Source organism: Gossypium hirsutum, chromosome D06 (assembly GCF_007990345.1).
Source record: "Gossypium hirsutum isolate 1008001.06 chromosome D06, Gossypium_hirsutum_v2.1, whole genome shotgun sequence".
Classification (NCBI taxonomy): Eukaryota; Viridiplantae; Streptophyta; class Magnoliopsida; order Malvales; family Malvaceae; genus Gossypium; species Gossypium hirsutum.
The window spans coordinates 3,216,653-3,242,844 of record NC_053442.1 but is presented as its reverse complement, the minus strand read 5'-3'; the positions used below and the strand labels follow the sequence as shown (position 1 = coordinate 3,242,844).

At 33.7% G+C, this 26,192-nt stretch overlaps 2 protein-coding genes across 3 annotated transcripts; both read right to left on the bottom strand.

Annotated features, from left to right (window-relative positions):
* Positions 1–12,544: 12,544 nt before the first annotated feature.
* Positions 12,545–14,534, bottom strand: LOC107944458 (protein DETOXIFICATION 48). Its single transcript, XM_016878283.2, has 2 exons — positions 14,333–14,534; positions 12,545–14,236 (listed from the first exon to the last, which is right to left on the bottom strand). The coding sequence occupies exons 1-2, from the start codon at positions 14,423–14,425 to the stop codon at positions 12,719–12,721; spliced, it is 1,611 nt and encodes a 536-aa protein (XP_016733772.2). The 5' UTR covers positions 14,426–14,534; the 3' UTR covers positions 12,545–12,718.
* A 3,650-nt stretch (positions 14,535–18,184) lies between these two features.
* On the bottom strand, positions 18,185–24,371 carry LOC107944459 (sucrose transport protein SUC4). Of its 2 annotated transcripts, XM_041095025.1 has the most exons (6): positions 23,523–24,371; positions 22,169–22,911; positions 21,580–21,643; positions 21,461–21,504; positions 19,343–19,505; positions 18,185–18,598 (listed from the first exon to the last, which is right to left on the bottom strand). In XM_041095025.1, the coding sequence occupies exons 1-5, from the start codon at positions 24,031–24,033 to the stop codon at positions 19,344–19,346; spliced, it is 1,524 nt and encodes a 507-aa protein (XP_040950959.1). In that variant the 5' UTR covers positions 24,034–24,371; the 3' UTR covers positions 18,185–18,598; position 19,343. The 2 variants fall into 2 exon arrangements, with proteins under 2 accessions (XP_040950959.1, XP_040950958.1); XM_041095024.1 differs by lacking the exon at positions 18,185–18,598 and having other exon boundaries at positions 19,218–19,505.
* Positions 24,372–26,192: the final 1,821 nt, after the last annotated feature.

Sequence of the window (26,192 nt, the reverse complement as noted above, 5' to 3'; positions counted from 1 at the left end):
CATTCCCAATTAATTCTTTTGTTGTCCTTCTTCACTATTTTCGATAATTTGTTCTTTCGAGCTATGCTCAGAACCAACTTTATTCTTATCCATTGTTATGACCTTTTTGCAAGCATTGGAATAATGATTAATGGACTAATAAAACTTTCACAAAGGAAGTTTTGCATATTACTCTGAAAAGTTTCTAAATAATACAGGAACCTGAAACAGGACTATTGTTTAGAACATGCCAAATTCGAAGGTTGGAAATTTGAGAAGGAAGAGTCTAAGTTTGGACTTTCTCTTCAGATTTTGTTGTCCAAATATTGATTGAGCAAAATGACAAGATGTCGTGTTGGTGGCAAAGCTTCAATGAGCCAACAAGCGATGTTTACCAGGCAAAAGGAGAAGGTCTTCTGGGAGAAGAAAATTTTGCAATTGTGCATGAGCATTTGGTATGACACCTTGGGAATGAGGTAAATGACCAAAGAGTTTCACATTCAATATCATTGAATTGCGATAGGAGAAGATTGAGAAAAGTCATACCTTTCTACCCTTGGATTGTAGAGGGAGAATGATGGTACAAATTTTGTGCCCTAATAGATTAAACTTTAAGGTTTGCAGTGGGGGGCAACCAGATTAAGTGTTTCTTTGGATATACCCGACGAGCAAAAAGGCGTTGTAGTACGTCAGTGATAAAACCTTAATAAGTTTTTACGTGATGTTAACCTAAGCATTAAGGAATCATCTTCATGACATTTTGCATTCATTCAAATGTCATTCATACATATCTAGTTAGGAGCATTTGATTCATTCTGATTATGTCATCCTAATCACTAGGCACAATTAGGTTCATAAAATAGAACATACAGGTCATGTTCCCCAAGGGACAGATCAATGAAGTTACAGATCTTGCCTTCCTGCATTGACAGCGAAGCAGATCGAAGACACAAACCTTGCCTCTTTCGGTTGTGATAGAGCTGGTTGAAGACAAAAGATCTTGCCTTCCTACATTGACAGCGAAGCAGATCGAAGACACAAACCTTGCCTCTTTCGGTTGTGATAGAGCTGGTTGAAGACAAAAGATCTTGCCTTCCTACATTAACAGCGAAGCAGATTGAAAACAAAGCCTTGCGTCCATCGATTGCAGTGGAGCTAGTTAAAGAAGCAGATCTTGCCTTCTTGCATTAACAGCAAAGCAGATCAAAAACAAAGCCTTGCCTCCATCGGTTGCATTGGAGCTGGTTAAAGGTTACAGATTTTGTCTCCCTAAGCCGTAGCGGAGCAGATCAAAGACAGCAAATCTTATCTTCAGGTGTAAGGAAACGGATTCAAACCACAAGTCCTATATCCCTGACCTGTAGTGGAATAGGTTGGAAATTACAAATCTTGTCCCCCTGAAGTCACAGTGGGGCAAACTAAAGCCAGAAATCCTATCTCCCTGAAGTTACAGTGGAGCGGATTAAAATGAGGGATCTTATCTTCCTGAGATTACAGCGGAGCAGATCGAAGACACTATCCTATCTCCCTGAAGTTACAGTGGAGTGGGTTAAAATAAAGGATCTTATCTCTCTGAGGTTACAGCAGAGTAGGTCGCATCAAGTCTTATTTCCCTGAAGATGCAGTGGAATAGATTGAAAACCACAAACCTCGTCCCCCTGAAGTTGCTACGAAGAAGATAAAGGCTACAGGACGCATCTCTCTAAAATGCAGTGGAATGGATCGAAGCAACAAGACCTAGTGGACTGGAATGAAACTACTTGAAATACCAGAACAAGTCAAGACTCGGCGAGACCGGGCAGAATGGGCCTTTCTTAGTCTTTGCTCTGTTATCGTTACACGACAACGAGCAAAGAGGGGCAGCTGTTGCAGGCCCATTTACTCGGTGGCCCACTACCCGTTACAAGCCCAAGTGACAAACGGCCCAATAAGCCCAACCGGCCCCAAACTCAGTCAGACTAGGGCGGAAACACTAGCCAAGCCTAGCGCCGTGCCCATCCCTCTGCCATCGCCTTGTCCCACGCCACCACCAACTCCCTCACCTGCCCTCTAACTCCCTGCAAATGAAAGAACACGCAAAGCAGAGACCAAGGGGAGAAAATAACATTTTATTGTATCATTTTCGGGGGATAAAAGGGGGGCTTCATCACGGGATTTAGGGGGATTTTTTCTTTTTTTGTAAAACCCACATCAGAAATCAAAAGGGAATAGAAATTTTAAAAGGTTGAATCCTTGCTATTCTTCTTGGTTTTCTCTTATTTGTTTGATCTTATTTTGTTTTTTTTCTTTGCAAATCTATTCTAAAGTAATTAAAAATCAAAAAAGAGAAAAGAAAAGAATACCTGAATCGGCCCTTGGACTGGCCGGCGATGGTCCTTTGCCGTCGTCGGATTCGGCTCGAGAGGGGCCAAAGGTCTTGTTTTCTCCTCGACTCCCCTTTCAAAAGTTCAGGCCCTCTGAATATGCTTCAACTGCGCAGACCGGGAACTCCGTCGCGTGACGCCGGCCACCGGCCATGGCGGTGATTTGGAGCGGTCGAGAAAAGGGATTGAGGGGTATGGGATCTTCAGTTCGTCTGAAAGAAAAGAGAAAGAAATGGGGGCTGATTTGTTTTTTAGGGTTTTATTTATTTATTTATTTTTATTTATAAGATTCCATACGGCGCCGTTTAAAAGGGAAACCTGCGCACTTTTGCCCTAATGGGTAATTTGCGCCTTCGGTCCCTCCATTTCGCGTTGAAATGCAATCTGACCTTTTTATTTATTTAAATTTGGGATGCGAGTTCTGTGCCTGTTTCAATTGGGTCCTCTGACCATGTGTGCCCTTTGCACTGAAACGCCGCGCACAAGGGGGCTTGGGATATTTTCTCCTTCGCTCCCTCATACTTTCAGCGTATGGCGAGTTGGTCCCTCTTTCCTTTGTTTCTTTTAAATTTAACCCATTTTTCCTTTATTTTTTGGTTATCTTATTAATTAAATTGATAAATGTGATATTATTTTTTTATTTACATACTGTTATTATCCTTATTTTTTATTTTTATTTTACTTCAAATTTTACTATATATATACATATTTAATATTTATATACACATACGCTTACATTTATATATTATAACTTACATACATATATGTATTTGCCTGCATACTTTAAAATTTTATATATGTACATACTTATATATCCTCTTTTATTTTCATAAATATATATACACGCATATTTATACATATTCTTTATATTTTAAAATTTATTTCTTTTTATGTATTTTCTATTTTTTATAATTCATAAGCATACATTTTAATATATATATATATAAATATACGTTTTATTTTTTTTAAAATAAACATATATATATATATATGCCTATCTTTAGGTTTTATTTTATTTATTCATTCACTATTTTAAATATTAATTTTGTTTATTTTAATCCTTGCCATTATTATTGCAATTTCATTCTATTAATTATTTATTTGTCATCTTCAAATGTTTTAAAATCTAAATCTATTAGAATTGTATTTGTTTTGTTATTATATTAATATTATTGTTATATTGTTTCTTACATTATTATTCATGCATTTCGATTTATTTGTATCTATGTTATGTGTATACTTTATGACGCATATTATGTTATGGATTTTAAGTCTATGTTGCATATTCATTATAGGTCGTGTACGGTATTCTTTTCCTTCTGAACAATTTTTTTTTTTTTAATATAATCAAAATCGCACGCATTTGTTTTTTAAAAAAATTTCCACTAAATCATACTCAAAATTCAAAAGGGTAAAATTTCAAAGATAAAGGCAATATTCCGTATTTAGAAGATTCGAGAAATCGTGCCCTAACTTTCTGAGCTTCGATTTTTCTCGCGTTGATCTTAAATAATCGAATATCCTTTTAAAATTAAAATAAATGAGGTTTAAATAAAAATGAAAAAGCAAGCTTACTCTCAAAAATACGATGTGTTGTGTCCTAACTTACTGGATGCGACATTTTGTTACTTCGAGATAAGAAGGCATTTTTCCATTTTGATTTATTCGAGTAATTTTAAAATAACATTAATAAGAAGGATCGTATTTTAAATTCTTTAAAGTTCTCAATTTCCGACACCAAGACATTAAGTAATTAATTAGGTACCAATTTTGGGCGTATCGAGGGTGCTAATCCTTCCTCGAGCGTAACCGACTCCCGAACCCGTTTTTCTGAATTTCGTAGACCAAAAGCGTTGTTTTAATAAAAATTAAATTGTTTATTAAAAATAACCACTTTTCGAGGTGACCCGATCACACCTCATCAAAAAAGATTGGTGGCGACTCCCATTTTCGTTTCCTTTTTCAAAATCCAAGTCGACCCCGTTTTTATCCGAAAAATGGTGTCAACAATGTATAAGCTTTACAACTTTGTATCTTTTGCTAAAACTAAGATCAAGCATTCCCTCCCAAGTTTTCCAAGGTTAAATATTAGAACCTTTCTAGTTTTTGTGACTAACTAGTAATCTTCCCAACCTACGATTAGGAAAAATAAACAAACAAACCTCTCAAAGGTAGGTGTTTACAAAATTTGACTCGTTAAAAACTTATACAAAGATAAAACAATGAAAGATCTAAAGACTATGTACAAGAGAATCAAGAAAATGAAGAACTAAAATGTATTCTTTTGATTTGGATGTTTAGGTATGTGTCTCTTGTGTCTTGTAGTGTTGTTAGTGTTGTTGAAGTGTAACTAACATGGCAAATTACATGTGTTTTATTGCTGATGTGGGTAATTTAAAAAGAAAAATAAGAACTTTTTTTAAAATTTTTTGCTAATATTTATTTTTTTTGAAGTAAATGTGGATTATCAGATAAATTGTAATGTCAATGCTGTTAAAATTTCAAATGTCTAAACAACTTTTTCATCTAAAAATAAAAGCAACTTGATAAAGAAAAAGAATTAGAGTCAAAGTCAGGAGCAAAGCTAGAATTTTTTTTTAAAAGGGTCAATTTAGAATTATAAAATTTTGAGAGAATTAAAAATGTAATTTCTTCATTGTATTAACATTAAATTTTTTACAATGTTTCAAGGTATTAAACTGTGAAGCTTCTTCTGAGAGACCAAAATTGAATTTTAAATTTTAAGAGAGGTTGAAATACAATTTTACTATTAAATTAATTAAAACTTTACAATTTCTAAAGGGACAGTTATTCATTTTGGGAGACTAAAGTCTTTACCTGCTCTCTCCAACTCCATCTCCAATCAAAATGTGAAAAGATCGTTAAGAACTAAATTTATCATTATATAAAAATAATAACCAAACAGTTACTAAAAACACATAAAGCTTTACATAGATGAGAAAACAACCTTCTTTATTACCCAAAGACTCAACAATCCAACCAACAAGTGGTTGGGTGCAATGATAAGGCACACTGCACTCATAAGGGGGCTTAAATTTGAATTTTGAAGACAACATTATTAGGAGGACAGCCAACCATAGAGAATATATAGAAAAAAATTTCTCAAAAATCCAAATCCAAATCATTAAAAACCTACCACGATGCATCATAGATCAAACAACCTAAGCCAACAACTCCTAAAGACCAAAAGAAAGCAAGAAAACAAGGTGTAAAAGGGCAGGTCAACCAAAAAGAGGTAAGTAAACCTCCTCAAATCAAGGAAAAATGAGCAACAAAACTCAAGTGGAAGCTTTATTAATTCAATCATTAATCATTTAATTATTACATTTAATTTACAATAAATAATTGGTTTAATTTGAAAAAGATAATTGATTTTTTATAAAAACTTATTGCATGATATAATATAAAGAAAAATGACATAATTGTACTAATGTGACTTAGGTATTATTGGCGAACACCCACTATTTACAATCATGATGTGTGAGTCTTCCTCTTATTATCTTTTTACTATGTGTATGCCTTGTGTGGGTTTTATCTAAATTAGTTCGGTTTTTGCCCGATCCTTTGCTTCTTGTGCATTATATTGGTTAATTCTATATTTTAGTTGGTCGGACATGTATTTATACTTGTACTTGCAATTTATACTTGTCTTATACTTAAAATTATATTTTTTATATTAATCAAACATTTTTAAAAAATATGTAGGTTAAAATATGCCATAAATCTATGTACTTTTTTTAATTTAAGAATTTAGTCTCTGTACTGTTTAAATTTCAAAATTTAAGTCTAACTATTAACCTTGTTAAAATTATTTTATTAAATTCAAGTTTATTACAATGTTGTTTTTTTAGCTACATTGCTAATAAGCGAGTATTTTTTTTTAATTTCAAAATGTCACACCAATCAATTTAACAAAAAAATAAACAGTGTTAACAATTATACTTAAATTTTGAAACCTGAAAAATAAAGAGACTAAATTCTTAAAAATAAAAGTATAGGGACTGAATCTATATTTATAAAAAATATAGGGACCTGAGCAGATTTCAACATATATATATAAATGTTTGGATTGGTAAAATATGATCGTTGGGGCCACGTAATGCTGCAATTGGGGTGGATTACTAAATTCAAGCAAAATAAGGATAAGACGAGAGACAGGGGGCGTTTTGTAATGCCACTTTTCCACAAAAAAAATATAAAAATGTATTTTTCAATAACACGTGACTTAAAATATTCCATTTTAATGTGGTGGAAAATAATGGTGTCATAGTTATCGTATTAGGCCATAATGTCTTCCCCATACCTCCAAAAATATATACTCTCTATTTTAGTAAAGTTCATAATAATTTTAAAATAATGTTATCCCCAAATGCTCGTAATGTTATTTATAAAATTTGTTTGATCGAATATTGCAATCTCATCTTTTCAAACGTTTTCATTCATACTAGGATTTTCTGAGGAAAATCCAACAATCATTGCTTGCAATTAATTTCCTAATGTACAACAATAATCTCCTATCAAATTTACGCATTGCGGATTTCGTCATCCAACTTTCACTTATTTTCTTAAACCCTAAATCTCTAGGTTCATGCGTCGAATAACGAGACATATATTGAATAAGGCATTGATCTTCAGGTACTTTTTTTTCTTAACTCTACTACTTTCTTAAAGCATCGAAAACCTTTAACTCATTTTCCTAAATCGTAAACTATGATCCTATCTGAACACTTAATTCTAAGTTGAAACATTTGATAAACACCAATCAAAATATTTTTTTTTCACTATATTGTAGCTTCAATCCTTTATCAAGTCAAGGATTTTTTAGTTTCAAACTCTAACTTTAATCAAAGGCAACCCCGACTTTCCTAATTTATATGTCTTTTGTGAGAATAAATTTTCACAGGTGTTAAAAGCATCAATAGGATATGAAGACATCCTCTAACCTAACCTTAAATAGGAATTAAAGGTTACAATAAACCCTATTTATGGTTAGGCTAGAAGATTTTTCCATAGTCAAATAATGCTTCACCGTTTGTGGAAGTCCATGGTCAGGAAAGACGTTCGAATAAAGAGAGTTAGAGCTTCCTTCATTGAATTTATAGTTGGGTTGAAATCCTTGACCTAACAAGGCATTATAGCTAAAACACAAAGGTTGGAGGAAAATATTTGTGACAAGAGCTTATCGTATTTTTTAATCTAGAGTTAAGTGTTTAGAGAAATAAGTCAAGGTTCAAAGTTTGAAAATGTTTAATTCAAGATTAGAAGGAAAATGTTGAGCACTTAGGGTTTATTTTTTAAGGTAAAATGATATAGACATCAACACTCATAGGTGTGAAAGTTCTGTTAAAACATACACTGATCTTGACATTCATAAGTGCTGAGATCATTGAATTGTATTTCATTAATACTTCTAACAACCAAAAGGGCATGGATTTCATGGGGAATTTATAGCCCACTTACCTTGACACCCACAAGTGTCAACTAGGTAGATGACTCTAAAAAGTACATATTTTTAATAAATAAATTTTGTACAATATTAAAATAAAAATTACTTTAAATTAATTTCAAATTTCAAAACATTTTAATTTAGTCATCAAAATGTCATTATTATAACAATCAAGTTCTTCCATCAACATCACCATTATCTTTGGTGTTAAATATCAACTCAAAGGAATATTTAAACATACGAGTCAAATTATAAATATGTATGCACTGTTAGAGTATGCCCAAAGATCAATCATGAGATGATTGTAATAACATACTTGATTTATCATGTTTATTAATATAAGGCGTTACCATTATTATTTCAGTTTCTTTTCTGTGTGTATAAATAAACTGTTTTATAATAATGTCCTGAGAATGATATGATTATTCTTAAAAGGTCCTTAGTCAAGTATTATTGTTGGCTAGGACAACAATAATGCATTAAGACTAACATGTAGTTGATTGATGATAAAGAGTTGTCATTGATAGGGGTGAGCATTCGATCAAATCGAATCGAATCGAATCTAAAATTTTCGAGTTAATCGAGTTTTCGAATCTCATTTTATCATCCTAACTTTATTTGAAGTTTTCTCGAATCGAGTCGAGTGAGATGGAATTCGAATCGAATATATTTGTTCGAGTTAAATTTTAAAAAATAATTTTGGATCCTTGTAATCATTGTCACCCATCGTAATAAAATTTGTCCACCTTAATCAAATTTTTTATTAACATTCATCACTTTATAATTTATTTATTAATTTTTTATATATTGGTTAGCTTCTTTGCTTGCTTAGTTGTTTCAATTATTTTCAGATTCTTGTCACTATGTATTTTAGAATTAAAAAATATATTAAATGTAAAAATATGATTTTTTTAATAAAAGTTATTTTAAAAATAAAATGTGAAATTGATACCAATATAAAATTTTAACACGAATATTTTATGGCATAATTAATAATTCAATTTTAATATAAATATTCAATATGACTAAACAATTAAATAATATAAATAATACAAAATGTGAAATTTAATTTAATAATATAAATAGTAGATATAAATAAAATTATTACTATTTATGTTTAGTGATTTTTTTGGATAATTTTGATTTTTTATTTGAGAGTAAAGGGTGAGAAGTAAAAGTTTAGGAGAAAAATAAAAAGTTTTGGGGAATAAAAGTTTGAGAGAAAGTAAATAGGGGGAGTAAAATTTTGGAGAGAAAATATTAAAAAAAATTGGAGGGGGAGGGTTTGGGATAGATGGGAGGTGGGATGGGAAGGGAATAAAAGTTTTAGGGGAAAAGTGGGAGGGAGTAAAAATTTTGGGGGAAAATAAAAGGTTTTGAGGGTTTTTGGGAGTAAAATTTTGAGAAAAAATAAATGGGAGAGTAAAATTTTGGTGGGAAATAGATTTTGGGTAGATTGGGGGGTTGGGAGGGAAGGGGAGGGGAGTAAAAGTTTTGGGGGGAAAGTGGGAAGGAGTAAAAGTTTTGAGAGAAAAGTAAAAAGGTTTGGGAGTTTGGGGTAAAAATATAAAATATTATAGTTTGATATTCGAATTATTCGAATTATTCGAGTTATTCGAATTCGAAAACTTAACTCGATTCGAACTTGAAATTCGAAAAAAATATTTGAGTTGATTCGAATAACTCGATTAACTCAAATAACTCGATTCGTTTAACTCGAAATTCGAATTTTTATTTTATTTTTTCGAGTCGAATCGAGTTTTGCTCACCCCTAGTCATTGGTATGAAATGTCAAAATCGATGCATGAATATGTGTGTTAGAGAACAACATATTGGACTGACCCGTTATGAGTATGTTTCTTGGATTATTATGTAATTGTCACAACATTACTCATAGTGATTAGTATGTATATGATCCTTAGACTTGAGGTCATTTAATCCCAACATCGTGAGTTGCATATTTTGATATAGTCAAACGTACACCGTAATTGGTTGTTCAATAAAGGCTGATGTTGGATATGCCACGATCTATGTAGAGGGATATGGTTGATCGATATAGGATAAGTCCCTCCTACATAACGGGAGCAGTATCTTAGGCCACTTGATTGAGTGAGACTAGAAATGCATGGTCATGCTCAAATAAGCTGATATGAGATGTCATACTTATTTGTATATCATAGTCTACTTAAGATATCAAGGAACATGGAATGGACTATGCAAGTGTGACTATTCCATGACTTGTGTCCAATCCAGAGATAAAGGACTTAAGGATTATTGCATGAAAGGTTAATCATAAAAATGTTATGTCGAATCATGATTTCTTGTGACTTAGGTAGCAATGATGCATTGCTAGGTACCACTCATTGTTTGTAACATTGGAATCTTTCCAGTATTACTACTAACGTTACAAGAACCTACAGGGTCACACCCTATAGTTGAAATGAACGGAATAAAACATAATTGGTATTGTATTTGGTTGTCGCTTGAATTAATTAATTATAGAATTAATTTAATTGGGTAATCAAATATCGAATACATTATATGTACAAGGTTGTTGTACGCATAATGAGAACATGAATTTGGTTCGTATATAAATTCAAATAAATATATAGTTTACCGAAATCATTATTATAATTAATGTAATTATAATCTTTGGTTTAAAAACATTGTTATATTTATTTAATTTCTAGAAACCCTAAAAATAGATATAAAAATCTCGTTTTTCTTTGCTTTGGGGGGTCTAGCAGCCGTCAAAGCAAAGTCTTCTCCAAAAACAGTTTTGGGGATTCCTTCCGTTCATTGTCAACTGGGTGGATTACGTAGAGGCCGGAGTCACGATAGATTGCGGCTTGGTTCGATAGTAGATCAGATTACTCGTTGCCGATGCATTGATGTCTACTCGGAATAAAGATTCGGTAATTTCAAAACCTCTATTTCACCCAGATTCGTTCCTCACACATGGATCCATGGTTAAGATCGCCAAATGTTTTATTTTTCCGCTGCGCCGTAGGGGTGCCGACGTTCCAACATCCACCTACTGCATAAATAATTTGTATTTAATATATTAAAAAAATATAATAACCTTTTGAAATTTTAATAACATTGTATATTTTTTTAACACGATAAATCCATACCATCCACAATAAACACACAAGTCTTTACAATTTAATTTATATATTTTAAAATGCTTCGTTTATATCAAAGAGACATAGGGAGGGATCCACTTAAATCGGTGTAGATCATATTTTAACTATCCAATAATCATATTTCATACCCAATTCATGTAAATCATGTATGTCAAGTTTGACACAAATTAAAAAGTTCTAACTATTCGTTTTATGCAAAAAAGGAAAATCTTTCCATCATTAAATATATATTAATATAAATAATATTTTATATAAGATCGATTCAAAAAATTACGTGCATAAAAATATTAATATCTTGACAAAATTTAAAGATTAAATTATTAAAATATTAATAATATAAATAAAAAAACCACTCAAATTTTATAGAGAAATCCAAAGTAAAATTTGGGGTTACATTGAATATCCTGTTGGGAAAGGGGGACCAGCTTTGTTTCCTGCTGCATCTTCTATCCAAAAAACTCATAGGAACATTACATAAAATCATCATCAGTACCGATGCAACGTCCCCACCAACACTGACCCATTTCAGGGTTTCCCACTGCCAAAAATAAAGCCCTTCTCTTCTTTTTTCTTCCATTAATTAAGCTTCTTAATTATTGATTTCTTTTCCATTTAAAAAAAATTATTTTGTGGGTTCAGTCATCAGTGTTGGAATTGTAGAAGCCAAAGGCAACGAAGGTGGAGGTGGAGCCTAGGAAACTGCCAAATTTGGCAGAGCCACTGCACCAAAACTTTTGTCATGTGAGAAGTAGACAGAGGTAATAATAGGTGGATTTTGTTTCTTCAATTGAAACAGGCTCCACTCTCCCCCTCCCCTCCCAATTTTCTAAATATTTTGCTTCAGATTATTGATTTCAATCCCATCATAAACAAATGCCAATCACTGTTTGTTTTCAACCCTTCCATTAATTCAATGCCCGAAGCTTTTCGGATCTTTTTCAAAAGTTGGACAAATTTCTGAGAATTTGCTATTCATTGTATTAAAGAAAGACTGTTATTTTGGCATCATCAGCCCAATACTTCGATAAAAGTAGAGTGACTTGGTTTTTCTTTAGAGTCGAAAGATAAAATTTTGAGTCATAAGATAAAATTTTATCAACACAATACTTTAACGAAAGGAGAGTGACCTATTTTTTCTTTAGAGTCGAAAGATAAAACTTCAAATAAAAGAAAGTGACCCAATAAATAAAAACTCTAAATATGTTATCCACCTTAAAAAAAAGAGATTATTTTTAGGCTACCAGCACGATACTCTAAATAATTTAAAAGAATATAATAATAAGAAAAAAAGGGAAAATTCTTGACTATTGGTAAAATTTTAAAGGAGAGGAAAAGCTAACCAATTCCATACAAAAAGGGTGTGGTTAATTAAGGGATTAAAAGTAGGTAAAGCAAATTATACTAATTTTGGGTTATAGATATGCTCTAGGTGTAAGGTTATTGTTTGCCTTAAAAGGAAAGGAAGAAGAAGAAAGTCAAGTAGAATCATGTTCCACCAGTCCTTTTTTTTCTCTTTTAAAATTTCATAGCTTTCTCAATCCTTCAATATATATACACACATAAAGAGAAAGAAGTAAACGTGGTGACTATTCACTACTACATTTGTTATTTCATATAACATGGAGGAATATAAAGAAAAATAAAGAAAATTACAAATGAAAATTTAGTTAAACAAGGTACAATAGAGAATTAGAGTGGGAACTGTGTTTTTTATCAGTGTTTTTCTATGATGGTGGGGGAGGGGCCAAAAAATGGAACTGAAATTAATGCTCAGTATCTGTACTGAGTGAGTTAGATAAGAGAGGGTCTTTTTCATTTGAAGCAGACTTCACAATATCATCATTAATGGACATTATCCCTTCAAGATCAGCCTTGGCATATTGATCATGTTGTTTACTTGAAATGGGCAATGGGGGTTGGTGTTTGTTGCTATTAGTGGTGGTTTGTGTGAGGACTTTGGCTCTTTCTACTTGAACCATCCAATCTGTTCTATAAAGGACTAATAGCATGAGTAATGCACAGGTTGCTTGAGCAGCAAGTAAGCCGAGCCAAAGCCCGGCGAACCCCAGTTCGATCACGAACCCCATTAGGATAGCTACCGGCATCCCCACTAGGTAAAATGAACCCAAGTTTATGTTGGCTCCGATGGTTGGTCTGGCGGTGCCTCTTAAGACCCCACAACCGGTTGTTTGAGGGCAATTCCCGAGCTCGCAAAGCCCCATGATTGGTAATGCGACTGATGTAAGCTCGAGGATTTCTGCGTCGCTGGTGAAGAACTTACCCCATTGGTGTCTCATCAAGGTGGTGAATAGCATCGCTGAGAGACCGATAGCTACGGCGCAAAAGACCGAAACGATCATGGAAATACGAGCTTTTCCAGGTCGGTTTGCACCGAGTTCGTTCCCAACTCTTGTGGATACTCCAACGCTTAAAGCTGAAGGGAAACAATAGACTAGAGCTGTTGTTTGAATAAGGATCCCCATTGAAGCAATAGTAGCTTTGGGGTTAACAAGTAAGCCACAAAGCAATATCATGAGTTCATACCACCACCATTCGAGGCAAACAGACGCACAAGTCGGCAAAGCTAGAGCGAGCAACGATGACCATCCCCTAAGACAATCAGTACTTGGAGTTACCCAAGAATCTTTATATACACCAGAAAAGTATACAAATAAAGAAATCAAAAGGAAGACATTGAGATTCGTCCACACCATAGCTATTGCTACCCCTGCTACACCGAGTTTAAGATAAACAACAAGAAGGAAATTCAATGGAACATGAAGTAACACTGAGATGGCTGAACAATAAGTTACTGGTAATGTAATGCTTTGAGTCCTAAGATAGACTCTAAGTGGATGTAAAAGTGAAAGGAAAAAAAGGTCAGGGATTGAAAAAACAATAAATACATGAGCCACTAATGATATTTCTTGGTCTTGACCACACCAAAGAAGAATAGCTTTCATATTGGCCCACATGAAAGAGATAGGGATAGAAGCTGATAAAAGAAGAAGCACTGTTCTTTGTAATGTTAACCCAAGAAGTTTCCATTGTTTTGCACCATAAGCTTGTCCACAAATAGGTTCCATTCCCATGGCTAAACCAGAGATAACAGAGTAACCAGTAATGTTTGCAACACCAATGGCAAGTGACCCACCGGCAAGCTCAAGTTCACCAAGGTAACCAAGAAACAACATAGAGATCATAGCTCTTGAATATAAAAGTAAACTACTAATAGCTGTAGGACCTGAAATCTTCCCTATAGCTTTAATTTCTTCCATAGCCTGAATGCACAAAAACAAACCATGAAAATCAGACATTTGATAGCTTATAGTGATAAACAAAAAAACTACCCTTTTTTCTAAACAAGTTTTTATTACCTCAGAGATTGTTGGCAACCTATGTAGCTGTTCTTCATCATCCATAGTTTTGTTCAAAGGCTCTTTGCTAGAAGGTGACTTTGGGTTATACATAGCTATATGAAATGGATAAAAGAAGTTATGGGAAAGGAGAAAAAGAGATTTGATTAGAAAGGGGGGAAAATAGGAACACCCTTATGGCTTTTTTGTGCTTATGGGTGCTAATATTTATATACGAGTGAATTGGGGCCCGTACTCTTAAGGTTCTGAACGTGTCAATATTTATATAGAACCCCCTAAAGCCATTACTAGAACACTTTTTGTAAGCACCCATACCTTTTTTTTATAGCTTTTTTGTGTGTCTTTCCTTATCTCTTTTAGTCTAAATTTGAAGGTTAGTTAGTCACTTAGGATTTGTATTCCTTTTGTTGAACACCTAAGGTTGGAGTAATATAAAGAAAACCCAAGTTTTCGCGTGTGGAAAGGAACTCAAATAAGTGCCTTTATGAAATTAAATATCATTTACAAATATAATATGACCAACCCCATTTCTTTTTTTGGCATTTTGTGTTGGTTACAATTGAGTTTAATACTTTTTTTTTAAAGAACTAAAATAAATTATTATTTTTATTAAGTGGATGATCTTGAGAACCATAAATTTATTATAGATAAAAGTTAGTAACATTTTATTCATAGATGAAAATTTTAATAGAAATGATTAATTTGGTATCCGCTTCCATTATACTTTATTTTCTTTTATTATATATAGCATATTTGTATTACTAATTAAAAAGAGAGAAATAAACTAGTTTATCTTCAATTTGTCAAGTGGGAAACCCTTGATTGACAAGCAAATAAACTTGGATCATCTCTTTAGTGAAATGACAAGAGCATATCAGTACATATATATAATCTTTTGACAATGGTTGAGCATATTGCTATATATATATATACATATATCTCTATCTGTTTGCAAGAACTAAGGCAGCCATGCATGTTCCATTTTTGCACAGCCCATGTGATGAAGGAAACCCAATTTCAAGCACCATTTTTATTTGTTGCTTTTTTCTGCAACCACTAAAAAAAGGATCACCAATATGGAGAGTTGACAATCTTTTATTCATATATCTTTGTTTCAGGTCCCATCTGTTTGTGGATTTCTCCCTTTTACTGCTTCATTCCTTTTGAGGGGCAATGAGTCTAAGAGAGTGAAGCAGCAGAGACTGGCCTGGCACATTGAAGCAGTAATGGTTAAATTTTGTTGCTAGTCCCTGTACTTTGACAAAATTTGTGTTGACAAAATTTGTGATTTTGTCCCTTTACTTTAAAAGTTAAAAATTCAATCATCTTTACTTTTTTTTCCTTTAAGAATCCTATTTCAAATTGACAATGTAACGTGTTTACTTCTCGTCAATTATATACCACATTATATAAGAGTAGTCTAATCAACATGTCAAATTGATAAATTTTAAAGAAAAATACTTAGATTTTTAACTTTTAAAACACAAGGATTAAATCTCATACTTTATTAAAGTACAGGGACTAATAACATATTTTAACCACCAATACTACTTTAACTCTACATGCAAGATTTAATGAATGGGGTCTATATTTTGATATATTTTTAATTGTTCAATATTATCAAGTACACATGATAAAATTTTAATCTATTACACCCTAAGTAAGTATAATTATAAAGATAGCCCCTAATAATAATAAATTGTAATAGAAATGCTAACAGTGAAGGTTGGCAGTGTCTAGTGTTGTGCTTCAGTTTCCTAATCCTCTAATTAGGTGCAATAGTACTTTAGAGAATGCCAATTCGTAAAAGGTTCAAAGATTGTAAGATGTGAGATAAAATGGGGGTCCAAATGGGGAAAGCTTAAGAGGTTAAGGAAATGAAAGTAAAGAACATGTGGGCATTTAGGGGTTCAAGTGACCAAACTGTCGTATAATCTATAGGAATTTTCTTTTCTTTCCTTGCCCAAAAAAGGGTTTAATTTGATTGTTGGTTAAAGGGTCATCTTATTTTGAAATGGGACCAGCAAAAGTGTGTGTTAATGGAGATGACAGAGTAGACTAGAAGATGGAAGAAAGGGGAACACTGAGAGAAAACCCTTTTTTGGGTTATGTCTGAGACTGGCGGCAACCCTACCATTTAAACCCCAAAAAACAACTTGGAAGTGTGCGGCAATGGGCATGTTGGAGTTTTGGTTTTAGAGATAAGATATTTACTGCTTTTCTTCTTTGAAACCCATACCTCCTCCCCTCTTCCAATGTCGTCAGATTCCATGTGTGTTTCATGTATACGACACCTATGATGTGTCATGCAACTCCATATATACATATATCCAATTAAACAATAGACATAGTTGAATACGCTAAAATAAATAGATTAATCCCTATAGGTTAGATTAAACAGTAAATTGATCATTTTGTTAATTTTTTTATTGTTAGAAATTAATTTATATATGTTAGCATTAGATATATGCGACACGCCACATGTCATTGTTTGATTATTCTATCAATTATGTCAATTTTAATAGTAAAAATCAATAAAATTTTTAACAAAAAAAATTAATTTAGGGATTAATTTACCCATAATCTATCACAGAGACCACAAAACTCTTATCATTCATAAAACTCAAACCATGTCAAAATCCTTACCAAATTTTCTATTTACTAATCACATTAGACATCATCTTTTAGCATTATTTTCTTCATCTACGGAACTTGAACCCAAAGCTTAAAAAGAATATTAATCACTGGATAACGTTTATTCTCAATATTTCTGATTGGAAATGGGGTTCACCAGAGGAACTGTAATAATTTGTAGGATCAGAAGAGGGATGATTCATGCTATTCGTTTCTAGTGTTGGCAATTAACTCATATTTTATATATATATATATTATAATATACTGATTCTTGTCTAGGAACTCGAACAAATTCATAGATTCCATTTCTTATCCCCAAAATATAAAAAAGAAAGGTCGATGCATTGCTTTGCTTAGTCTCAATATTCCATTACAGCACCTACTAGAGTTTCCCTGTTTCCAATGTCCCATCAAAAATGCCACAGGCAACAGCTGTGTCTGTATCCGTGTGATGATATATGATAATATGCAAAAATGGCACCAAAATCAATGCATCATCACTCTCAGCCATAATATGCATTCAAAGAAAGTTTTCTTCAATCATGGGTTTTTTCGTTTTGCCTCATTGCATGTATGTCAACAAGATGACGATAAAGTTTGAAATTTAATTTCTATATTAAAAAATTCAAATTTGTTAAAAATTTGTCATCAATTCATCACACGTCCATGCATATGGTAAATGTATTTATATCGCGAGTCAGATTATGTTTTGCTTCTATTTAAAGAGTAGATAAATTAACCTATGTATATTAGATCAAAGAATAAATTAATTATTTTTGTTAAAAAATTCATCTATTTTTACTGTTAAAATCTGATGTCACTGACAAAATAATCAAACAATTACACGTGGCATATCACATGTCCCTCATGCTGAGGTACAGGGACCAATTTTTAACCGTAAAAATTGATGAAGTTTTTAATAGAAAGGACTCATTTGCACTTTAATCTAGCATACAAGGACTAACTTATCAATTTTTTTAATAAAAAAAAACAAAATGTAATCTCGCTCATTATACAAGGGATTTCATAGTATTTTTTTTCAGTAGAGGGATTAAACTTTAAAATTTATTAAAGTATGAGGACTGGTGGCATATTTTGACCAATTTTGATAAGAATGCAATAAAACCCAAGAATTTATTCGAATGTTCAGATATCAAGCAAAGCAACAAAAACAGGGGGGAATTATGTAAAATATTACAAAAAAACAGAGCAATCATGAACAGCACAAATAAATGAAGCTTTTTTCATATAAAAAATAAAATAAAATCAAAGCATATAAAACATGTCTCCCCCAAGGTTGCAATCAGCACAGTTTCACCACCTTAATACTACAAACTGGGGCACAAAATGCATGATATTCCAATATATAATGATTAGACCACAAATATGCAAATTGCAAGCATTTCCTTTCAATAAAATAAAAATAATAAAAAGTTTTAAGTTTTGATAAAGAATAGATACCAAATCAGCAGCTACTTATCTTGTGCTGCTAAGGGAAGCAGTCCTGGGACTAATTCTCGAATCAAGCCTTTCACCAAGATTTTCCAGCGGGTGGACAAGTATTTCATCCCAAAAATAAAAAATTTCTCCACTTATTTTCAGATAAGTTGTCCCATCCAGAATTCAATAAATCTACAAAATACATTTTTGGGATAGAGCAACACTTAGTTCCTAAACTTGACAATTTTTCTCAACTTAGTCCCTGAACTTTTTTTATCCATGTTAGTCCCTAAACTTGGCAAATTTTCCCAGTTTTGATCCATGTGATGATATGGCACTCTAAGATTGTGCCACATCATCACCTAAAACTTTTTGGAGAAAAATATAATTTTTATGTGATGGCATGGTAGAATCTCAAGTGCCACATCATCACATGAACCAAAACTGGGAAATTTGCCAAGTTCAGGGACTAAGTTGGAAAAAGTGGCCAAGTTCAGGGAATAAATGTTACCTTATCCCTACATTTTTCTTTTGGAAAAACTTCATTGAAAGCTACCAATATTTGTAACTATCACATTTAAGATGCCATCATGACCAATATGCAAAATACTTCCATTTTGAAGGGAGGCATAGAATTAGTCATTCTGGAAGCTTACTGTGCGAGAAACAATCTTGTTTTAGGTTTCAGATTTCATTAAAAGTAGCTGCAAAAAAGTATAAAGTTCTAAAAGACCTAAAAGCTTCAACATTTGAATGTAGTCCGGTAATCACTATTTGCAACATAATTCAGTGTTTTCAAATGCCAACCAACAACCTCAAATCACAACGATTTTATTAATCAATAGAGCAGCAATAGCTATACACAAATTGTTGCTGTGTGAACAAATATAATATTCATGTTGATTGCATACAAAAAAAAAAGGTAAAACAAAATACCTCATGGGAGGACGACCCTGGGCTTCTGTGAACTACTTCGAGGGATAGCCAAGATTGCTACCAGTCCACCGGTGAGGGCTGCAACACCTGCTACTGCGAAAGCTGGTGAGTTTCCACCACCAAATAGTTGATCCCATGGTCCACTTCCCAGAGACACCACAACCTGTTGGTAAAAGCCAAAGTTTCACTACCTAAATTGCTTGAAAAAGGATCATATAAGAACTTCCGTAACAATCAAAATAGCAACATTACGGAAGGCATCAAGTAACATAGTGGTTAATGCTAAGCCATAAAGGGAAAAAGGGAAGACTTGATTATGACTTCCCTGTCAGTCGCTCTATGACTCAACCCTGTTTGCTTGTTCATAACAAAAGGGCTATTAATTGCAACTTATCATGGAAATTGATAAAACTATAATAGAAAGGGAAAGACCTTGATCAGTTTGAAAGCTTCATTGTAAAAGAGCTTCCTTGCCAGAGAGAACAGATTTTAGAAAGGAGAATTTTCTCTTTACACCAAAGAGGGTTCAGACTGTTCTTATGAAATTATGACAAGATGCTGCAAATTAGTTGCCCACATATATGCGACAATTCTATAGTAGCCTTGTAATGACCTTTATTTTTCTGTTAAACTTCCACAGAAGCATAAGCAAGCCTCTTTTACCAAATTTTCAATGGTTGTTGACCCAAAGTTTCCAAAATTTCATCTTTATAAGCAGAGAATTAAAATATGCTTCCAAGAATTAATGTTAAATGCACTTGAATAAGATTATTTAAGTCAAATGCATGTCACTAAAATTTTATTAAATATGTTCATAAGACAATAGAATTTCAGACCCAAGTTATATTAATTACTAACGATTTCCAGAAAATGAAAATATATAAAAGAAGAAAACAAAACTAGAAGTGATACATACATTAATCATCTTCCATCAAATAGCTGGAGTGGATGTTCCCTAGTATCTAAAAGTTGATGCTAGAATGCATGCATTATCTGCGTGCATGTGTGTGTCTGTGTCTCCGGGCGAGAGAGAGAGTTCTCATTCCTATAAAATTCCATGGTAAGTTGAACATTAAGTCACAACTCATCCGAAGCCTAATCACTATTTAATACAAACACAAGTTTACATGGCTCCAACTTATTAAATCTTTTGAATGACGTCAAGACAAATAAATTGTTTAAATCCTCCTGTTTAAGAAATTTATTAGAAAGGCTGTGTCCAGTCCACTTCAATTCCTTAAACATGTATTCAAATGAGATGATCACTTCAAATAGAGTGCTCCTATGCTTGACAGCAGGGACGAAGACAAAAATCTCAGGATTTTTAAAGGGACTAAAATGGAATTTTACTATTGGGATGGAAGTGGGGGAAGGCCCCTGCCTGCCCCCCTCGGTGCTGTCCCTGCTCAACAGGCTATCACTTTTTTTATTTCCAAGTAGATAAACCATCAAAAACCAAAAGGCTAACCGCAGCTATCAGTGGTCCAACTGTTAGGATGTGATGAGAGCCATCCAACAGGTGATTGTATAATGTCAAGAACAAATGGTGCTATCAAATAGATGACTTTGTGATATCTCCCTAATAAGTAGGTAAAAGTAGATAGCAGCTTCAAAGCATGTGATTCCAATGCATGACTTTAACATTCCATGCGATAGCATGTTTTTCCTTCATGATAAGACCAACTATACAATACAATCGTAACAACATGCTATTTTGATCACAATTCAAACAATTAGTTCATAAGAACGTTCAGAATTTATGTATTCTGCCTTTTTATGATGAACAAGATAAAAACTCCCTGCCCCAACAAAGAATATTATGACTAATTTAGTGTTTCTCAAGGAACGACAGTTCTTTTGATTGATGCCAATTCTTAATTAAGAAAAGAGGTGACAATTGAGCATGTGAATGTTACTTTTTAGTTAGCTTAAAGAAAAGGAATCATAGTCAATTCAGGGCTCCTGTCCTTATCATGAATCCACAAGAGCAGGGATGGGGAAAATTAATAAATATCAATCAAGTTCATTTTAGCCCCCTTCTCCTTTGCCAACATCAACAAAAAGAAAGAAACAAGAAGATAGATCACATTAAAAATGAAGTCACGTGCAAAGCAATACCTGTGGAATAACAATAGCAAGATTTAGGACACCCATTGATAATCCTGTAAAAAACAACCAAGAGAATCAGTGCCTTAACTGCTTCTCCATAAATAAAAAGGAAAAGAGCAAAAATTTACCTTGGCCGAGTCCCAAAGATTCAATACGTGAGGATATCAAGGCATATGGAACACTATAAGTAATCTGAAATAAAATACAAACTGCATTAGTTGAATGCCATAACTGAATGCTCCTAATTTTTTCTTTCAAAAAAAAGAGATTAATTGGTACACTAGCAGAACCAAGCTAACCTCAGGCAATAAGTAATATTGAACATCAAAATTATACCCAATACATATGACCAATGAGAGAGAACCCCATGTTATTAGACCTTAGGAGCTACCATGTGACAAACTCATAAGGGGTAATAAGCAAGAGTGACAAAAGATAACAACAGAACAAAAGTTGGGTTTTGATCCCATCTTGAGCATCCATCCTAGAACCAATTGGCAATAGGAAGAGAAACCCAACTTGAATTAAGGCAACAGGCAAACTAGGATTTAACCAAAGTGAAAGAACACCACTTTAATAAGGAGCAATGTTTTAGTACTTTCATGAACAAGACTAATGATGTTTTAGTCCGGAGAAAGAAATTGCCATCTATATGACCTTTAGACAGATTCAATTAAAAGCCACATGACTTTGTGTAGGAGAAAAGGAGCAGCTTACAGCCAATGGAATACCAAGGAAGGAAAAAATCACTAGTGCACCAATGACAATGCCAACTGGGGGTAGACCATGACCAATATAATCCAAATGATTGGCCACATATGACAGAACCAGCATTGCAAGAAAGCATAGAGCCATAAGAATGTTTGAAACTCCCCAGATAAAACCAGCTCCCCATTTGCTACAAAGCTTCTCCATAAGCACTGAAGTAATTCCTAGAACAACAGAATTCAGCATCAATCCGAATGCGCCCATTCTGACCCCAGCATTATAGTTATCCCCCTCATTTGGTTGACCACCATAGATCTCTCGACCCATCCAGTCAGTATCAAAGAGAAGAAAAGGGAACCATCCTATCCAATTCAGTGCAGTAACAGACAAGACTATCCATATAGGCGCTGAGAAATATCTAAATGTTCCAAATAGTTCCCATAGAAAAGCTTCTTCAGCTTGGCCACCTTCAAGCCCCTCTTCTTGAAAGGGTGTAGATCTATCACGAGAACCTAGAGGTACTTCCTTAGCAGCTAAAACACTGAGATATGTAGTAATTGCAATAAAGATAATGTCTAGAAAGAAAGCAGACTTGAGATTCGCGCAATCAACATCGCAGGCATCTGTCATGGTAAATGGAAGAATCTTATACCAACCACTGTATGATCCTGTTGCGAAACCAAGAACATTGCCAACAGCCATGAACAGAGAGAAGTAAGCATTTGCCACTCGAGTTCTTCGATGGTCCTTTCCTAAAATGGCAAACCGGCGACAACAGCAATCAAATATGTGGGGTGGAAACCGTATGATAAGCAAATATACCATATAAAATGCTGAACAACCTCAGAAGGTTATTCAATCTTGAAGGAAATGAAACAGATTATATATAATAGTTAAAATGACAAGATCAAGTTCCATTTAATAAGACCCTAAATTGGTAAGTTCCATTTAATAAGACCCTAAATTGGTAATCACTTATTAACTTCAATACTTAAGTAGCTCACTGCACTGAAGCAATCAAATAGCCCAAGCACTGTACAGAACCAAAATTCTGACAAAAAACATTAATTGTAATTATTAGAAGTAATGTTGTACTGTATCTAAACTCTGAAGGGGTAAACTTAAAAAAGACAAGCACTAGAGGCACAATCATTGAAAAATAAAGTAATACCAATAATCAAACGTAAAAATAATTTTATATTCCATGATGAGTGATGACTACTTTGCTTTACTCTTTAAAAAGATGTCATAGAAAACGAAATTTTCATAATTTTCATATTAAATAAATGCTAATTAAGCTCTAAATTTATTTAATTCCAACAAAAAAAAATCGAAAAGAAGAAGAAGAAGAAGAAGAACTAACCGGTAAGATCAGCAAGAAGAGCTCTACAAGGACCTTGAGTGGTGTTATTAGCAACATCAAGAATCCAAAACCCGAAAACAAAAGCCAGGACAGCTCCCGGACGAGAGCTTTTATTATCGCCGAACAACCATCCGATATCGGCAGAGTGACCGATGATCAAAACGGCAACGACAATCAAAATTGCACCAGCAACAATAAACGGCCGGCGACGACCGAACTTACTGGTGCATCGATCACTCATATGACCTACCAAAGGCTGCACCAGTAGACCAGAAAGCGGCCCACAAAGCCATATGATACTAGCCCACTGGTGAGGTATACCTAACTCTTGAACGTAAGGTGTCAAGAGAGAAAGCTGTAAAGCCCAACCGAATTGTATCCCACAAGCCACGGAAGCGACTCGAAATAGCTGCCGGAGTGGAACTCTAGCTCGACCCGCCGGTCGAACCGAAGAAGACATCGGATTTTTCCCTCTAGCCGCTCTGTGGCGGTCTGATTCCGGGATCGGCATCCGTTTTCCTTTGAATTTCAAAAAAGTTTCTTCTCTCTCACGAGAAAACCGACTCGGTTTCTTGACTGAACCGGATTTTCCGGGTTTGTCTCCGGTCGTTGAAAATTTTGAGTTGCCGTTGAGAGATACTGGAAAAAGGTGGTAGACAGGTTAGAGGGTGACGACTGACGTGAGAATCAACGCATAAATAAAAGGAGCCTTAAAATTGAAGGAAATTACAAACAAAACCATTAGGATAATGAAGAGCTAGAAATTAGAAGGTTGACCAAATTGGAAATTTTTGTGTGTATTTAAAGAGCTATTTTCGTATCAGATTTTTCTTTTCCAGCTTTCTGACAGCATCGTATTCGTAATGTCGTACATTAATAATGTAATAATAACAACTAGTTGGAGTCTCTAAGAGTGCTAAGTGAAAAGTTTTTATTTGGATCATTTTTGTTGTTATTGGATATAGCTAAATTAGGCATCAACTCCGATTTTTAAATTTAATTAAGATAGGTCGATTTTGGAGAGAGAGGAAAACGCATCCAATTAGATATAGTGTGGGTATATCTTTATTGTTTGTGTAAGTATTAACCCTCTAATTATATAATGTTAAGAAAACTTTGAATTGAATTAGTTTCTCCCTAGTAAACCTAATCATAGATCATACCACCTGTTCAGGCATGAAAAGTGAGAGGATTTGAAAAAAGAAATATAGGCTCGAAAAATAGGTTTTGATAAAAAATAAGACTCGTTTTCTAAACCGGTCTAGTCTCAGATAGAAATTTTTGCTTGAGTTTGGCCTGAATCAGTCTTAACTTTTTTTCTGCTATTATTTTACTGTCATTTTACTATTATGTTGTTACTATTTTGTTGTTATTGTTTGGATATTGTATAAATTTTGTTTTATTATTAATTTTGCTACTATTTTAGAGGCATTTGCTTGCTAAGTTGCAATAACTATCTTAGTATTATTTAAGTATAAAGACTTTTTATAATATATTTTTAATTTGTTGGAAAACATTTATTTTTAATATTTTTAGTGTATTTGATGTATTATATTTTTTAAATTTATTTTAATATAAAATAATATAAAAAAATTAATACGGGTAGGGCTCGAGTTTAGCATTTTTAATTTGTACCAAGCCTTGACAAAATTTTAGGCCTATTTTTTGAGCTGAGTCCGAGCCTAAAATTTTACATCAACCTGACCCGGCCCATGATCAGGTCTTGTAACACCCCTAACCCATATCCGTCGCCGGAACAGGGTTACGGAGCATTACCGAAGTTTACAGATCAAGTACAAACATTTCATATCATTTCTCATTCATATCACAAATCAATCATAATCAATCATATTATCCCTTATATGAGCCCTCAAGTCCCAAAATACGTAATAGAAATAAGTCAAGACTAATCCGGGTACTTAGAGAATTTTTCGCAAAATTTTTCTAGGTGTAGGGGACACACGCCCGTGTGGCCAGGCCGTGTGTCACACACGATCAAGAGACACACCCGTGTCTCAAGCCGTGTGGGTATTCGAAATATGGACACACGGCCGTGTCCCAGCTCGTGTTCATACCTGTGTAACTCTCTGACTTGGGTCACAAGTCCAAGCCACACGCCCGTGTGTTAGTTCGTGTGAGCATACTGACTTGCATTAATAAGGTGCAAGGGTCACACAGCCAAGCCACATGCTCATGTGCTCAATTTTGAGATGCAGGGGACACACGGCCAGATCACACGCCTATGTGCTAAGTCGTGTGTCACACACGGCTGAGACACACACCCGTGTCTCTGTCCGTATGGACAAAAATGGGTCATTTTCCAAGCCCCATTTCTCACTCATTTTTGCTATCAACCTACATCAACATTTTTACACATTCACAACCAAATACAAAACATTCAAATCAAGCTAAAACCAAGTCTTATGCATGGAATATCACTTCATAAATCCAAGCAACCAACCTACCTATAAAATTACTATCAATCAACTATACCAAACACCAACATCAAACATGATATGACCTCTTATATACACATCAAAATCATGCCCATCACAAGTCATTCCAATGGCTAGTTACAACCAAAACATTACATGCAAATATTTGGTTAATTAACCTATACATGCCATTATAAAAAAAATTAATTATCTATATATATACCAAAATAGTCTG

What these genes read in the sequence shown, in the direction of transcription:
- LOC107944458 (XM_016878283.2), bottom strand. Translation starts at nt 14,425, where the DNA reads ATGTATAACCCAAAGTCACCTTCTAGCAAAGAGCCTTTGAACAAAACT. An exon ending in GGTTGCCAACAATCTCTGAG is followed by an intron (nt 14,237 to 14,332) that starts GTAATAAAAACT and finishes TTGTGCATTCAG; the next exon opens with GCTATGGAAGAAATTAAAGC.
- LOC107944459 (XM_041095025.1), bottom strand. Translation starts at nt 24,033, where the DNA reads ATGCCGATCCCGGAATCAGACCGCCACAGAGCGGCTAGAGGGAAAAAT. An exon ending in ATCTTTGGGACTCGGCCAAG is followed by an intron (nt 21,505 to 21,579) that starts GTAAATTTTTGC and finishes TGTTTTTTACAG; the next exon opens with GATTATCAATGGGTGTCCTA. An exon ending in TTGCTATTGTTATTCCACAG is followed by an intron (nt 19,506 to 21,460) that starts GTATTGCTTTGC and finishes TTTTACCAACAG; the next exon opens with GTTGTGGTGTCTCTGGGAAG.